The sequence below is a fragment of the Vipera berus genome (assembly GCF_964194415.1).
Source record: "Vipera berus genome assembly, chromosome: Z".
Lineage (NCBI taxonomy): Eukaryota > Metazoa > Chordata > Lepidosauria > Squamata > Viperidae > Vipera > Vipera berus.
Window position 1 is genome coordinate 104,511,507 of NC_138205.1, and position 18,047 is coordinate 104,529,553.

Here is an 18,047-nt window from a genome sequence, read left to right on the forward strand (position 1 = left end):
AATAAAATGGGGTAAAAAGAAAAAAAATGTAAGCATAACAATAGCAACAAAAAGAAACAATGGAGGTGCAATAATATGAAATTAGAAGATGGGCAGATGGGGAGCAGGAACCGCAGGGGGGAGATGGGATCAGCTAATTAGTCCTGCAGCCACCTTCATTGATGTACTCCCTTATTGGGTCTCCAAGCCAAGCCAACTGGCAGAGTTGGTCTTCAGGCCCTTTTGAAGGAAGGAAGGAAAAGAGGCAAACTTCACCCTGGGGGAACAGGATGTTCCAGAGGGTTGGTGCTACAGCAGAAAAGGCTCTTCTGGATCCTGTCAGATTTCCTTGACAGACAGGATCCTCAGTAGGCCGCCTCCTGCTGGCATGATAGGACAGGCTTGTCATATTAAATAGGTTGGCAAGGGCTGCACTCAACCTAAGGAGCAAGATTGCTGCCAAGAATGCTTACTGAATTAGGACTGAATAGTTAAGGCTATGCTTATAGTGAAATAGCACTAGAGATTTCCTTTCTAGCCAAGGTAAGGTAAATCCTGCAAAGAGAAATAGAAGGAGTTGGCTTTTTCCACAAGGGCTAAGATAGGAGGTTTGAAGTATCCACTAGTGAGACTGAACGTTATAAAATTATTTGGTCTAACCCGTAATTGAAATTGGCAATTTTATTTTATTAAGCAAAGCAGTCACTAAATGAAACTGTGACTGTGTTTATAATCTTGATTTAGCTTTCCCTTTTTTAACCCGCAAAGGTTAAATGTTAAATGTTACTTTTTTATCACCATGGTATCTATGAATGGTCACTGCCGAAGGTAGCCATTAAACTACCTGTAAATCAGCAAAATAGCTGGAATGCTGGCAACTGCTGAAGCTGCTAATTATTGGTCTTTCCTACCTCCTGCTACTGTATTGCTCTCCTTTACTGGCTCCTATTTACTTTTTATTTCTGAACAAGCAACAAAGGAACTGATGAGGGACAGCTGTTAACTTTCTACAAAGTGATGCAGAAACACTTTTCGCTGAGGGAGAAGCATGTGAATGGGTAACCTCAGAAAGAAAGGGGTAACTGGCTATACTGTGGAAGGAAATCTAGCAAGAATATATTGCAGTAAGATTGTGCCTTCCCTAAAATCTGAAACCCGGTCTATCCACCAATGAGAAATGTTATTGCAGCTTTTTCAAATTATTTAGACACTAATTTGTAATAACAAAATTGCATGCTTAAGCAGATAGATCTGTGAAAAAATGCATCTCAACTAGAACATAGTGATTGCATCAGATGTTGACTAATTTAAAACTTAAATTTAAACATTTAAAATTGTTTTTGGAGAGCTAACAAAGTTGCCATGTTGCCAATCCCTGAACCTAAATATATGGAAATAGCCTTAAACTGACTAGTTAGTAGCACTGAATTTCAGAGTAAGGTTTCTCCTTGTATTATTTGATAGGGTGTGCAAAGCATTCAAAGAGGGTGTTTTGCAAAGGAGGTCGTGTGGGGGAAAGCATCCCTCCTCAAAATTTTAAAGTAGCCATGTCTGTAGCTGCTTTACATTGCTGACAATCCCAGTAGAAGTACTATCTGCATCCACATTCATGAGTAGACAGCTGGAGAATAGCTTTGAAGCAGCCCTCTGACTTCCGGGTGAAGCAGCCAAGCACAAAAATGTGTTGTACAACAAGCTTTACAAAGTGCACCTTCAAAATGCTTTTTGCTGTCCTGTGATTTTATTACAATTGTAAATGGAAGGCGGGTGTCTAGGGCTAGGCATTTTATTCCATGGGAAACATGAACTTTGTAACAAAATAATTGTCTGTTTCTGTTGATTACACCCAACGTTTTTCACCATGCACACTGTAACAAGGATAAAATTTCTCTTCAGGGTTTACATATACTACAGCTAAACTAAAGCTGACCTCACTTAAGATACTTTTTTCTGATTCACAGCTCAATTTTTAAATGGCTTGTCCTTTGAAATTTTTCAGATTTGGCTGAGAAACCACAAGGTAGCCAGCACGAATACAAGCACTGAAGATTATTTATTGAAACTGACAATTTTACACAACCAAGTATTAGAGATCTAATATCAGAGAACTAAAACCTTTACCTGGGAATACAGCAAAATATGCTGATCCAAGAAAGCCGTGTGATATGAAAAATGCCAGGTTTTGTTTTTCCCAATATAGAGGACAGACATGTCCCTTACCTCAGTTCTGGCCTCAGCATCACATCCCATAGCAGCCACAGCAAGAGCTGCTCTGCTCTGCACAATGCTGTTAGTGGAATTCAGTGGTTCTACAATGGCGGTCATAAAACCATGGCTTTGGATGGTGAGACGTAAGGGCTCCTGCATGGCTAAGTTGGTGAGAACAGAGGCAGCACTAGCCACAGCACCTTCTCTTTTGCAGCTCAGAACACTAATGAGCGGTTCGATGGCTTCAGCTTCAGCAACAGCACTAGAAAGTGGGAAAAGGAAATAACCACCAAGACGTATTACTCTTCCCCAGCCTGCTTGTGGTAATTAAATCATGCATACTGAAAGTACAACTATAAAAGGTCAGTAAAACCAAAATATTTTTGATGAAAATATAAGAAAAATAATGAAATTTACAAACTCCATTAGTTAAAAAAAACCAGACCCAGTAATATTAAATTCTGATTTAATTACAATTAAATTCAGACTTGAATGATAATATCTCAGGGGAAGGCTTGAGAATATGAATATGTCTTGAGGATGTTCTTCAAATCTGACATGGTGGGACCTGATGGCAGCCCCTTTCCTATAAGCTCAACTATTGTGTTTCCCGGAAATAAGACCTGGTGTTATTTTTTATTTTTATTTTTTGCCTCCCAAAGAGGCACCAAGTCTTATTTCCTGGGGGTCTCTTTTCCACTCACCTCACGGCAACAGCACCGGCAGCCCCATCCGGCTGCCCCACTTCTGCAGCCGATGGGGCATCTTCATTCTGCAGCTGAGAATGGAGTTCCGCCTGCATTTCGCAGTCAGAGGCCTTCCCAGAAGGCCTATGCAGCTGAGAACCAAACTATGGATTGAATCCATAGCTCGGCTCTTGGCTGCAGAGGCCTTCCAGAAAAGCAGTAAACTGCACATATCCATGATTTATTATTTTCATTTACCAATTGCAACAAAATTGCAGTATTTACTGTCTAACTATTGATGCGTGATTCTACGTTTTGCTCAATGTTTTGACCGGTTTGTCAAGATGTAGAGTCTAAGTAGCAAGAAAGTAAGGCAATACAAATCAGAAATTAAACAAATAAGCTCTAATATGATGCTTTATTTATTTGTTTATTTGTTTATTTATTATTTATTTGATTTGCATGCCACCTATCTCACCTAGAAGTGATTAGAAATGATAATAAACATGAAAGACTTAAAATTTTATTATGTTTAAGGGCCACTGAATTTAATGTCACTATTAAATAGGTATGTGCAGGATTATAGATTTACAGAATCATATTCTTATACATATTCACTTAAAAAATAACTGTACCAGGATTCATTGTTTTTCCATAGATAAGTATTTATAATAGTCCAACCTTATATTAGAGTATATATTATATAAGTATTTTTATTTAACTAGAAGTGCTTTAAATATATAAATAGCTTATAGAGAAAATTCAGGTCATTCATTGGACTCATTCATTTATTCATTGTATTAATATTTCATCTTTCTTCCAGGAAGTTAATAAAGGTAAAGGTAAAGGTTCCCCCCACATGTGTGCTAGTCGTTTCCAACTCTAGGGGCTGGTGCTCATCTCCATTTCAAAGCCGAAGAGCCAGTGCTTGTCCGAGGATGTCTCCATGGTCATGTGGCCGGCATGACTAGACGCCAAAGGTGCACGGAACGCTGTTACCTTCCCACTGTAGTGGTCCCTATTTTTCTACTTGCATTTTTACATGCTTTCGAACTGCTAGGTTGGCAGAAGCTGGGACGAGTAACAGGCGCTCACTCTGTTATGCGGCACTCGGGATTCGACCCGCCAAACTGCCGACCTTCTGATCGACAAGCTCAGCATCCTAACCCACTGAGCCACCGTGTCCAGGAGGTTAAATAGGGTTAATTACATTCCTTCTTTTTCAATGTATATTTTATTAATTTTTACAGTATCAATCTTAGAATTTAATAAGCAACACTTTCCATTCCTCGTTATTTTGTAATTTCTTTCCGAAAGGATTTGTCATTTTTTACTTTGTGCCCAAAGTTTTTTGCCCAAGTTATCAGTTTCTTTAACTTGTTCATCTTCCATCTTTAAATTTAACAGAAAGCTGTACAGTTTCTTAATCAGTTTGTCATCTGATGACAATAGTATCTGGACTAACATTGTCTGGTCTTTGTAAAAACCATATATTTTTGCATCTTTCTCATATCTCATTTACATTTGCAGGTGTGGCCACCATGATAGCTCAATGTCTTGTTCTTCCAATTCTTGTTTAGTTTGTAGTTTCCCATCAGTATTCAAAATACCTTTATAAGTCACAAGTTTCTCATGATTAAGTTTGGGTGTACAAATGCCTCCACTGTTGAGATCCATCGTGGTATTTTCATGTAAGTTCTTGATTTTACCTTTTCCCATGTCAAGAGCAATGCATTTCTTACATAGTGGTTTTGACAGTATTTATGAATTTTGTTTTTCCCATATCACAGGAAAGCAAGTCATCCAAGTTGTAGGTCATGCCCTTCTAGGTATAATAGTCTTTTATTTCTAAGAGTGATCCATTCTTTTAACTATGTTAGTGCGGCTGCTTGATTGTACTGGTGGGCCAAAGCCTCCATTTTCTTTTGCTTATTGTAACATTTTCAGTCTGATTCTAGCTTTTTTCCCTTGCCAGATCAATTTCAATATCGATGTATTTAATTCATTGGGGAAAAATTTGTCAATTTTTATCAGTATTGTTTGAAATAAAAAGAGTGGTTTTGGTAAAATATTCATTTTCACCGTCGCTATTCTTCCCAGGACTGATAGTTGTAGATTTTTCCGTTTTTCCAAACCTAGTTTTATTTGTTTTAATAATTTTACATATCTGTCTTCTTTTATTGTTGCACATCTTGCTGTTAGATATATCTCAAAGTATTTAAATTTCTTAACTACTTGCAGGTCTGTTTTTACTGATAGTTGGGTTTTTTATTTATCTGTGAGATTTTTAAATATAACTTTAGTTTTTTCTCTATTAATTTTCAGTCCTGCTGCTTCTCCAAATTTCTGTGCATCTAAAAAAATCAAAGCCATTTGTTTCCCTGGGTGGATTTCGTAATACTCCAATGTGTCTAAAATTATTCTTAAATTGTTCTTTATTTGTCTCTGGTAAAAATCCATTTTGGCCTGAATGTATAAATTCAATCAAGAATCTCTTTAGTCTTTCTGCTATTATTGAAGCGTAGATTTTATAGTCCACATTTAGTAGAGATATTGGTCTGTAGTTCTTTATCAGGGTCAAGTCTGTGTCTCCTCTGGTATTAGTGCAATATTAGCATCTATCCTTGTATTTGGTAATTTGGCTTTTAGTAATACCTCATTGCACACTTCTTGCATTGGTAAAATTAATGTATCTTGTAAACATTTGTAAAATTCTGGGCCTGGCGTCTTATCAATTTTTTTTGTCTTTTTATAGCATCTGTCAACTCCATCACTGTTATTTTCCCATTTAGCATATTTTGAAATTCTCTGAGATTTTTGGTAACTTAACATTTTCTAAGTATTGCCTTGTTTTTTCCTGATGAATTTCTTCTATATTATAAAGTGTTTCATAAAATTCTTTAATTATTTTTATTGCATCATTTTGACATTGTAAATCGCCTCTCACATCTTGTACTTTATCAATTTCTTCTCTCTTTCTTTTTTCAGTTTATAAGCCAACCATCTCCCCAGCTTATTGACATTTTCAAAAAAGTTTTGTTTTGCTCTTTTGATTTGTTGAGCCATTTCTTCAGCTTCTATTAGATTTAATTTGTGTTTTATTATCTCCATTTGTTTTTAAGAGTTTTCTTTTGTGGGTCTCTTCGTAGTTCTAATTCTGATTTTCTAACTTCTTCTTTGAGATTAGTTTGTTGTTGTTTTTTGTCTTTCATCTTTTTCACCATATAGGTTATGGCTACTCCTCTAAAATATGCTTTTGCTGTATCCTAGACATTTTGGAGTGATGTATCTTCTTTCTTATTTTCTTTGAATAAAAATTCCATTTCCTTTATGGCTTTTTTTTAATAAATTCTTTCTCTTTCAGTAAGAATTGGTTTAAAGTCCATTTTGCTTTTTTCTTTGTTCCTCTCTAAGTCATCTTTATCGGATTGTGATCCACCCATATGTTAGTTTCTATCTCAATTTCTTGTATATCCCTTCTTAATTCAAGGGATACCCATATCATATCAATTCTGGACCATGATTTGTGGCTGTTTGAATAAAATGTATATTGGGATTTCTTAGGATTCATTTCTCTCCATATATTCTGTATACAAATTTCTTCTGCCATTATGAAAAAAGCCTTAAGCAAAATATTCCTTCCTTTTTTCCCTATTTTACTACTCCTGTAATCTAACTTTACATACAATTGTGTTAAAATCTCTTACTAGACAAATATTTTGGTACTCCATTTCCAGTATTTTCTTGTGTAATCTTTGGTAGAATTCTTCTTGTTTGTTATTCGGTGTGTAAATTGCTACCATCAATGTCTGGTTTTGATTTATCGTTATTTCTACCATTAGTATTCTTCCTTCTTCATCCAAGTAGATTTGTTTAGGATTCATTGTTTCTTTGATATATAGAGCTACTCCTCTTTTCTTTTGTTGTGCTAATGAAAAATAAAGTTCCTAATTTTCGGTCACTCCAGAGATTTATAATATTGTCTTTTAGTATGTTTCTTGTAAGCAAACTATATCCATTTTTAATTTTTGTAATCGTGTAAAGAGTTTTTTCCTCTTTACGGAGGAATTTAATCCATTTATATTTGTTGAGAGTATCCCATTGTCCTTTTCCGTCCTCTTCAATTATATTTAGGGTTTATTCTCCTAGTTGTTCTAGTTTGTCTCTGTTCATTCCCTTTAGCCCCTTCTTCTAGATTTATAGTTTCTGTTTCTTCCACTTCTCTTTGTTTGGCCGCTTCTTCTAATGCTGTATCTTCCTGTTTTGTAAATTCCCCTTCTGGTTGAAGTTCTGAGTTTCCTTCTTCGAGAAATCTCTGAATCTGTCATAAAATTCCCTTGCTTTGAAGATAGAATCCAATCTGTATCTTGTATCTTTGTGAGACCCTTATCCTCCTGGGTATCTGCTTCAGCATCACAATTTCTTTTCCCTTATATTGCAATGGATCATCTCTCACTCTTCTCAATATTTCATCTTATTGATTTTTTGACAAATCTGACATGGATCTGTCTGGAAACTTTGTTTTTTCTTGCATAGCTTGAGTTAACTCTAAATATTTGATCTATTTCTCGTTCCATTTCCTGCTTACCCACTTCCAACGCACCAGCCAGTAGTTCTGTCATCAGATAAGCAAGGTCCTCCTCCTTGTCTTTCATTATATTCTGGAATCTTAAGAAATAGGATACCTTTTCCATTTCTAGAACCGCTAGTGAATTGTCTGGTTCTCTATTTGTCTGCATCAGTCTTTGGTTTTCATCTTTTATTTCTTCCATCTTTTGATTGGTTTCTGCTGATTTATAATAATAATGTTGGAAGGGACCTTGGAGGTCATCTAGTCCAACCCCCTGCTCAGGCAGGAAACCCTATACTATTTCAGACAAATGGCTGGCCAGTCTCTTCTTAAAAACTTCCAGTGTTGCAGCATTCACCACTTCTGGAGGCAGGTTGTTCCACTGGTTAATTGTTCTAACTGTCAGGAAGTTTCTCCTTAGTTCTAGGTTGCTTCTCTCCTTGACTAGTTTCCATCCGTTGCTTCTTGTCCTGCTTTCAAGTGCTTTGGAGAATAGCTTGACTCCCTCTTCTTTGTGGCAGCCCCTGAGATATTGGAACACTACTATCATGTCACCCCTCACCATTAAACTACACATACCCAATTCCAGCAACCGTTCCCTATATGTTTTAGCCTCCAGTCCCCCAATCATCTTTGTTGCTCCTCTGTACTCTTTCTAGAGTCTCGACATCTTTTTTACATCGTGGTGACCAAAACTGGATGCAGTATTCCAGGTGTGGCCTTACCAAGGCATTGTAAAGTGGTATTAGTACTTCATGTGATCTTGATTTTATCCCTCTGTTAATGCAGCCTAGCACTGTGTTGGCTTTTCTGGCAGCTGCAGCACACTGCTGGCTCATATTTAAGTGATTGTCCACTAGGACTCCGAGATCTCTCTCACAGTTACTACTATCGAGCAAGGTACCCTCTATACTATACCTGTGCATTTAATTTTTCCTGCCTAAATGTAGAACCTTACTTTTTTCACAATTGAATTTCATTTTGTTAGATAGTGCCCAGTGTTCGAGTCTGTCCAGATCCTCCTGCATCTTAAGCCTATCTTCTGGAGTATTGGCTATTCCTGCCAGCTTGGTGTCGTCTGCAAATTTGATGAGTTCCCCATCTATCCCCTCATCCACTGGGCCCAGAACAGAGCCCTGGGGCACCCCACTACACACTTCCTTCCATGTAGATGCAGTTCCATTGAGAACCACACGCTGAGTACGGCCTGTCAACCAGCTACGAATCCATCTGGTGGTGATGCTATCTAACCCACATTTTTCTATCTTATCAAGTAGTAGGTTGTGATCTACTTTATCAAATGTCTTACTGAAGTCCAAGTAAATTATATCCATAGCATTCCTCTGGTCCACTAGTTTTGTCACTTGGTTAAAGAATGCAATAAGATTTGTCTGGCATGATCTGTTTTTGACAAACTCATGTTGGCTTTTAGTGATAACTTTGTTCGCATCAAGGTGTTCGCTGATTTGTTGTTTGATTATCTTTTCCAGAATCTTCCCAGGTATTGAGGTCAGGCTGATAGATCTGTAGTTTGTCTTCAGTTGTCTGGATCCTTTGTTCATTCTTTGCGATCTTCTGTTGGAAGTTTTCCATTTGGGATTTCAAATTGTGTATTTTTTCCTTCACACTGTCAAAGTTATCTTTTGTTTCTTCATGGTTTCTCTTTGTATTTTTTTAAGTGATGTAATTGCCTCCTGAATGCATTGTACTGTGGTTTGCATATCCTTCTGAAAGGTATTGGTTTTTTCTTGCTGTAGCATTACATCAATTGATCTCTGATAGGGCTGGGGGTAGTAGAAGATGTAGCTGAGGGTGGTTTTTTTCTCGCTTTAGCTAAATTTGGGACACTCATTTTTTTTACTCCCACCCTCACAAGCTTTCTCAATTCTAGTATATACCGTTATTATCAATTTTGTATAAACCCTCCAATCTTACAAGCAATGTTCCCATATGTTCTTTAAATTCGCCTTCAATAAGTCTTATATTGTCTGTAGTCTCTTATAATCCAGTGAGCTTCCCCATATAGGGGGAAGCCGGAAAACCTTCTAGTCCGCTTCTATCTTTCAGTCCGTTTCAAAAAAATGTCCAAAGGTCCAAAGTTTTTACTCTGCCCAAATTTGTAATCCAAAAGGTTCTGAATATAGGGTTAGTAATCCACAAGGACTTCCCCCAAATGGAATCACCACAAGTCAGATTTCTATTGTCTCTAAATCAGGGGTGTCAAACTCAATTTCATTGAGGGCCACATCAGCATTGTGGTTGCCCTCAGGGGGCCGGGTGGGTATGGCCAGGGTGGGCGTGGCCTACTGGGTGGGCGTGGCTAGAGTGCGTATGGCCTACTAGGTGGGCATGGCTAGCTCTACATCGTTCGCATCAAGGGTGCCTATTGGAGGCCTGGGCAGGAGTGGGACAGATCTGAGGGTCTCTGGCAGAAGGAGGGTCTCTGGGCCAGGGCCAAGGCAATGGGGGCCGTTCCCTCACTGTTTCCAGGATGGCTTCGCGGGCCGGATGAAACCACTTTGCGGGCCGGATCTGGCCCCCGGGCCTTGTGTTTGACATGTCTGCTCTAAATAGTTCTTGAACATAGGGGGTCTCTTCTCCAGTTCACTCCCCCCCCAAAAAAGGGAGGCAGTAGCAGAAAAAAAAATTATAATCCACTTTTAGCTTTGTCTTTCAACACCAATCATCCAAAAAACCAAAGATCCAAAAAGAAAACAGCTCAAGTTTGTACTCCTCAAGGTCTTGCTATTCCAAGTTGATAATCCACAAGGCCTCTTCCTAGGAAAATACAGAAATCCAGTTTCCTTTGTCTCTAGGTAATTCTTAACACTCCAGCACCAATAGTATTTATAATCCAGAAAGACCGGGTGGCTTTAAAGTAGTTTATAGTTATAATCCATCATACAGACAAAAACAGCCCAAAGAGTTTTTTCTCCCTTTTCCAGCTGCAATCTACAAGGTTGGGAAGCTCAGACATATCAGAGTCTAGTATGCTATCTCTGTCTGGGCTTCAAGCCAAGGTCATTTCTTCCAGGCTGGATAAAAAACAAAATCTTGGTACTACACCTTTATTCCACAACTAGATGTCATGAAAGGTCTATCTTTGACCAGGACTTGTTTCTTAAAAGCTCTATTTTGTATTTATATTTATACATATACATATACATACATATATATACACATACACATACACACACACATAAAGTTTTCAAAATTCTTTTAAATCACCAAGTTTTCCAGTCTTAAAAACTTTAAATTGTCTCCAAGTTAGTTTTGTGCTGTCTTCCTTTCTGCCAAAAGTTTTGAGACACCACTACTTCTAGTGGGAGGGGTGTTGGAAAGAAAAATCCCCCCTTCTTGCTTCTGGGAGTCTTGCTTTTGGGGTATTAAAGAGAAGTTTTTTACAGTTATAGAGCAGGAGGGTGAGTCTCACCCAGTTCCAGATGCGATGCTTTTCTGCTTGGTCATGCTTTTTTTCTGGCTGTCAGCAGCTTCTGACTGTCTGCTTGCTTGCAGGCAGTCTTTCGCCTGTTGGTTTAGAGGGCTTCTTCAGATCCAGTGGTTTCGCTGCCACCTCATCATGATCGATGAGGGTCCCCTCCTTCTTTGTCGCCTCGCCAGGGCAGCTTTAGGTCCTTTTCAGATTCCCAGCAGGGCGAAATCGGTCGTGGGAGGCAGAGCCTTGCTTCCCTATACCCATCTCGCTGTGATGCAAAACCAAAAGCTCTCACATTCCTTCTTCAATTTACCCCTCCCACCACAACTCTATGGAATAGGCTGGGCTAAAAGAGAATGAGAGGCTTAAACTCATTCACTGAACTTCTATGGCTGACATTGGACTTGAACATGGATCGTCTCTGAAGATACTTAAATGCTATACTGTGTGACCCTGGTGAGGAAATAAAGTTTTACTCATTTGTTATTTTTAATGGAGAACTTTCCATGAAGTTTTGGAGAAAAGACTATGTGTCCTTCAAAATGTCTAAACTCTTTCTTCTTTCCCTCTTCTGCTCTCATCACAATTTGGCTATATCTAGATTATGGACAGAATTCTATTTTTATTCCCTTGAATAAGCCTTGAGCTTCTTTATTCTGAGCAGACTTCATAAACTATTTTGTAAACAATGTAAGACATGTGTTCAACCATCATCGCATCATTTTTTAGCACTCATCTGCTTGTTGAACAAAACTTATCATAGATGCTAACATAAGGATATAAGCAGATGGGAATCTCAATTATTCATAGACTCTCCCATTTATATCACCATCCTTTATCTCTCATAGTGTTCAAAATACTTCCTAGCTGGATACGTTTAGACATACAGTCCTTCAATACAGTCTTGTTCAGAAGTCTCCCTGAGCAAAATGGAGTTTGTTCCTCAGTTGGGGGATATAACTTTAATCTCTTGTACCCAAAATACAAAATGAGACAAAATAGCAATTGATGTTTACTGTTCATGGTTCTAAGCAATTTATTACATTTCTTTTATTAGTGTTCTTATCCAACTCAATTTCTTCCCAAGGGTTTTTCATCCAGTTTATCGAGTCTAACTCTTGCCAATAAGCTTCAATCACAGAACAGTACTCCATATCTTTTAAACCAATCACAGAGCTATTGTTAGTTATAAAGCTCCATCATTCCAAGGGATGAAAATGTGATGTTGGGAAGCAGCAAATGAATTGTGGGAATCCTTCCTCCACCTTTGGAAAAAGTACCCCGTTTCTGAAAAATTATACAGAATTTGGCAAAACAAAAAGCACAGAAAGGTATGTTCATCTTCATACATTTATTTTCAGAAAAGTTCTTTATGACATCCATGTTTTCATATTGTTCATATTGAACATAAAGATTGTCATTATTTAATAGCTAGTGTTCTATTTTAATGTCCACATTATATTGTGTGGTGAAACACTTTCTTCTGCACAGTAGAAGAAATTGTTCTGTTTGTTCTCAAAAAGACAATGAAATTGTCCATACTAAATAATTAAAAAATGCTACTGTATTGTACTAATACTAACAGCTGTATATGCATTCATATTTTACTCAGACTTTTCTGGAAGAGAGTAAGTTGCAGGAAAAAACTTTAAAACTTTCTATTCACTAACATTTCTTTCTTTTTGCATTCCAATCTAATTATTTAATTCAGTGTTTCATTTTATAGTTGTTAGCCACAATACATGCAATAAAGTATATTCCATTCCAAAATCTATTTATTTGCATATGTTTTATACGATGTAGTCTCAGAATTCGTTTCACAGAATTTGATGGGATTATATTTTCTGTACAATAAACTGAAATGAATGCAGCCAGATCTACATAGTGAAGCAGAGTACTAAAATCTCAAGGAAGAATAACAAATTTACTTAGAAAGAGTTAATTAAAGCATAGAAGAAAATACTATTACGAACATAAGAATTGTTTAAAAAAATCCAACGAACTGATAACTTTTAATATCCTAACAGAGTTCAGATTTTCCTATTAAGTTGCCAATATCTGTGTCCCATGTAATGAAATTTCCTAATTTAAAGACTTAAGAACCAAATCAATTACCTGGAAATATAGTTTAGGGTTAGGATTTAAGACTTTTTCTTCCATGTGACCCTTCTGTAATTCCCCACATGGGATTTACTGTATTCTGTTGAGCTCAGCAGGAGTTTGCTTCTTGCACAAAGAAATGTTTCTTGCTATTTATACTACCTAACAGGTATTAATAAATTCTATAAATTGTCACTAGGGGTCACTGTTATGTCATATTAACACAACAAAGAATCTAAGTATTACTGTATTTAAGAATAATTATGAGAAGAGGTTCCAATGAAACATTTATCAGTTAGGCAAATATAAAGAAAAATGTCAAGATATTTGCATAAATATTGTTCCATTTAAATTCTTAAGTGTTATTCTTAAAAGCCTAGTAATATTTAATATTAGTGTGTTTCAACAATCAGGATATCCATAATGTGTTTATTTATTTGAATCTTAGTTTTATTTTTTTATCAAATAATTAAGTTGGTGAACATATCCAATACACCTTCTTACACACATACCAACTTTACATTACCAACACTTATTTGTGGCTTAGAAAGAAGATCTGAAATTGTTCTTTGGAAATTGCATTTGGGAACTATACTAACATTTCTACAAACTGTCAGTTATATTTGTGACCTAACACTTCCAGTTATATTTATGATCTTTCCAATGAACAGAAATACCTGTTTCTTGAATTCAGTGTCACTTGGTGAGTCATTTTTATTGATTCAAGAAAATTAAATTGAGGAGGAGGAGGAGGAGGAGGAGAAGAAGAAGGAGGAGGAGGAGGAGGAGGAGGAGGAGGAGGAGGAGGAGGAGGAGGAGGAGGAGGAGGAGAAGAAGAAAAAGAAGAAGAAGAAGAAGAAGAAGAAGAAGAAGAAGAAGAAGAAGAAGAAGAAGAAGAAGAAGAAGAAGAAGAAGAAGAAGAAGAAGAAGACTGATTTTATCCACATAAACCTTATAAACTTCGTTCCTCATGAGGAATATCAGCACAACTGTCTTATAACAAATTGTCAGATTATTTTTGTTCTTTTGATAATCTGAATCATAAATCAATTGTTTTTAGTAATATTATATTTGCAAACAACTACATTTCCAAGAAATTATAGCAAATATGAAGTTTCCAAATGTTTCATAGATTGTTATATGTTCCTCTAATCTTTGTATAACAGCAGTTTATGCTGATGATCTTGAGAAGCTTTGACTAATATAAGATAGATAAGGCAACTAACTACATCTTATATATAGCAGCATAAGTCTGATGTGTATTCTATAGCTGAAGAAACAAATACATCAATTATCTCAAATAACATGTTTTCAGGATGGAATTGTACAATGGCCAATAGATGGCAGTAAAGCTATAAATTAGATACCAAGCAAGGAAGAGAATGTTGCCCACTTAATCAGAACCTACTTTGAACACCAGACATGATTTTGATTATTTCCTAATTAGATTGATAGGAAATGACCTATCACTGGCTTTCTCTCTTGGTTAGCATTCAGAAGTACAGCTAAGGCAATGCATTGAAAATAACATTTGCTGGGCTATTATTATCTTTGGTATGTTTATTTTTACTTCTATTTTTATTGTTAATTTTACATCTGGTTTTAGGTTGGTTGGTTTGCTTTACTTTTTAGCTGTTCTGACGGACTGCTGTTTTTATTGTTCTTGCTTTATTTTACTGGCTGCTTTGATTTTTTCTGTGAGTTACACAGAATATTTGGATGGAGTTAACAATAAATATGTTATCAAATAGAATAAACTTCAATTCTTCCCATCCCCCCACCTCTATCAGGCTTTTTGAACAGGTCACAAGAATTACCAGTGAAATTGGAATGCATGATGCCTAACAGCTGAGCTCATGTTTACCTCCCTATCTCAGAAAATCTGTCTTACATTTTGGAAATGGAAACTCTTAAGAGAAATTTAGGCTATATAAATAAACAATATTGCTGCAATATCAATAGGCGGTATTCCTGCACTGGCCAGGAAAATTTACCAAAAAGTAGGAGATGAAATCATGAATTGGGTTTTCACAATCTTTCAGTTTTCAAGTGTTTTGTTTATGTCTGTAGTAGTTGGGAGTGTGTATCTTGTGTGTACATAAGCAGATACACATACACACACACACACACGTTTGTGTGTGTGTTTGCTACACCTGTAGGCCCAAATATGGGAAGAAGAAATCTTTTGCCTTTATCATCCCAATCTAGGGCCATCCACAGGCGGCAGTCGCTGTGACATCATTTTGTGTGCTAAATTTTTGGATTGCTAACAAAGAGTTAAAGGGGGACTGGGATAGCTATTTTGAGCTTATTATCTCTCATCAGCCAGCCATACCCTTCTGATTTTCGAACCTGGGCTGCTTGCACATTAGGCAGCTAGATCTAATGTGCAAGGAGCCCAGGTTCGAATCTCAGAAGGGTATGGCTGGCTGATGAGAGATAATAAGCTCAAAATAGCTATCCCAGTCCCCCTTTAACTCTTTGTTAGCAATCCAAAAATTTAGTGTGTGTGTGTGTGTGTGTGTGTGTGTACATACATACACACGTATACCTGGGTACAGGTTTAGATCACTTGATGCTAATTTATAATAGTGTATGTAAACATTAGGTTCAATTATTAAAGATCTATAAATAAGATTAATAAGAAAATTACATTTTACTTAGCTGGGTAATATGTTGGTAATAAGCAAGGCTGAGCCTGGTTAATGCCTGGAGGTGGCCACCAGGGGATTCCAGGTCTGTATTCTATTCTGGAAAGCCAAAGAAAAAATCAGAAGACAGCAATGGCAATCCACTTCCATTCTGCTGCCATAAAAACTATATAAATAGGTTTATAACAACACTAGAAGTTGGGTGCAACTCAGAAATCAAAATTTTTAAAGTAAATAATGGATTTATTTATTTATTTATTTATTTATTTATTTATTTATTGGGAGTGCTTTTATAACTTTGCTCATTCTTATACTTACTGTCAGCATGTTAGCTGACAAATAAAAGAAGCTAATCACATTAACTTGCTTTTGCCTCCGTGGTAGAGCAAGAATTAAAAATTGGCATATACAAATTATGCTAGATATGGAAAGAAAAATGGCTTTATCACAATTTCATACCCTTTTAGATCATGGAGCTCATATGTATAGAAAGTTCCTAGATTTAAAATGATTCCTGACATCGACGTTCTAGTAATTAGCATCTTTCAGGAAAGAAATGGCAGACTGACGGTGGTTCTGTGGAAAGTGGAGCTGACAAATGCGGTGGAATGTAGGGCCAACAAGTACACCAACTCTTCAATAATTCCTTTCCACACATGGAGAGGATTCAAGATTATCAATAAGTGCTCCAGATGGCTACTCCTCAAAAGGAGACAGAAATCTCCAGCAGCTTAGAGGAAATGACCATCTTGCTCAAAACATATTAATACCTTTGAAAGAATAGTAAGTTTCTTATTATTATTTTTGGAAATTGCTCTGCTAACTGTTCTACAGCTGTACAAGTCATTGCATTGAAAGTTTGATAGTTCCAGTTGAATTTTCTTCAATTCTTAGTGTAATAAATTTTAACAAATTTAAGAACTTTTTTTTGTCAAATCAAAAGGTTGATTAAAACCTTGATTTTGGAAAATTATAAACAACTAATGGTCCAAATAAATTTGAAATAAGATTTTGGAATTAATTACAAATAATCCTTCCCATGGAAAAATGCTTTTGTTTTTGAGGTGTGTTTTCAATAGTTTTGTAAGAAGAAAGAAAAAAATGAAAAGAAATCAAGTTCAAGATTGATATTTGAAGGGATTAAAGACTAAGAATGTTAGAAGTAAAAGGAAGGGATATAACATTAGCTTATTTGATTAAGGTGCTGACATCAGGACTGTTTTGATTATTTATAGATAAAGATAGGATATGGGAAGATAATTTGTTATTTAAGAGAAGGTGATACAGTAACTTACTAAATTATTTATGCTTGTGATGTAGGTGGAAAGTTACTTCTTTCTTTTCTTTTACTGTACAGTATTTACTTTATTTTTCCACTTTATTTTTCCATTTTTTGTTTTTATTCTGCATCTTTTACTCTTTATAATTTTATTCCTTTAGTTTGTATTAGTTTTTACTGTTATAATTCTAACCTTTAATAAAATTACTATATAAAAAGATTTTACTAATTAGCAATCGCTGGAGCTAAGCACCAAATTTCTTTCTTTCTCAAATGTGATTACAAAAGAAAAAGAAACTACATGTATTCACTGTCTAGAGAATTGCTTTGATGGGTGAATCCTCAAAAGGTTGTATCAATCAAGTTTGCAATAATTTCTAACTGTAAGGAAGAGAAGAGCAATTCTAGAAAGGCCCTAGAGGCATAAGGCTGGTTGAAAAGCTGGCCACAACTGACATTATAAGAAAGGATTATCAGAGAATATCTATTTCATTTTTCCAGAAAATGGATGAGTAGACAATGTCTACACAAAATGAATGATATTTCAACTAGAGATGTTAAATTAATGTCAGTGGCTGTTAGAATTGAATGAATAATTTGTAACATAAAATGTACTGAATACATAATATTTCATGGAATATTATGAGCCAGTAGCTTTTTCCATTTTATTTATTATTTGCAAAAATCTAAGTAGCCTTTTGCAAATTTGACTACCTTATATCCTTTAAAAGTTTGATTACTTGCTCATTTGAATGTTTATTTAAGTTAAATGTGGTTTTCTTACTGAGTGAAAACAGCCCTTCCAAATTTGGTATGGAAGGAAATATTGTAAGTGGAAGAGAAAAATATCTGCATATGTGAATCTGCATGCTGACTTGTTTTCATGATGTTTTCTGCTTCAGCCCACAAACATATGCCAATTACAGCAAGAGAAAGCAATGTATCTAAGAGAAATACCAGACATAAATCCTGATTATCCAAACTATAGTTATTAGTTTTCTTATAACATTGCCCAATTGGCAGTCAAAAATTCTGATTACATTTCATCAAACAAAAGAATTTTAAAATTTCCCCTACTTTCATTTCATATAGAATAGTGAAATACGTCACAGAGTGTAATTAGAGAAGTTTCAAACTT

At 36.0% G+C, this 18,047-nt stretch overlaps 1 protein-coding gene across 1 annotated transcript in view; it reads right to left on the reverse strand.

Moving 5' to 3' along the window:
• Positions 1-18,047, reverse strand: part of ARMC3 (armadillo repeat containing 3) — a gene marked incomplete at its 5' end in the record, with an annotated part of 74,999 nt that overhangs the window by 17,304 nt on the left and 39,648 nt on the right. Inside the window, one exon of the mRNA XM_081343299.1 lies at positions 2,200-2,449. Coding sequence (XP_081199425.1) covers positions 2,200-2,449 — 250 coding nt within the window. The remainder of the gene's footprint in view (positions 1-2,199; positions 2,450-18,047) is intronic.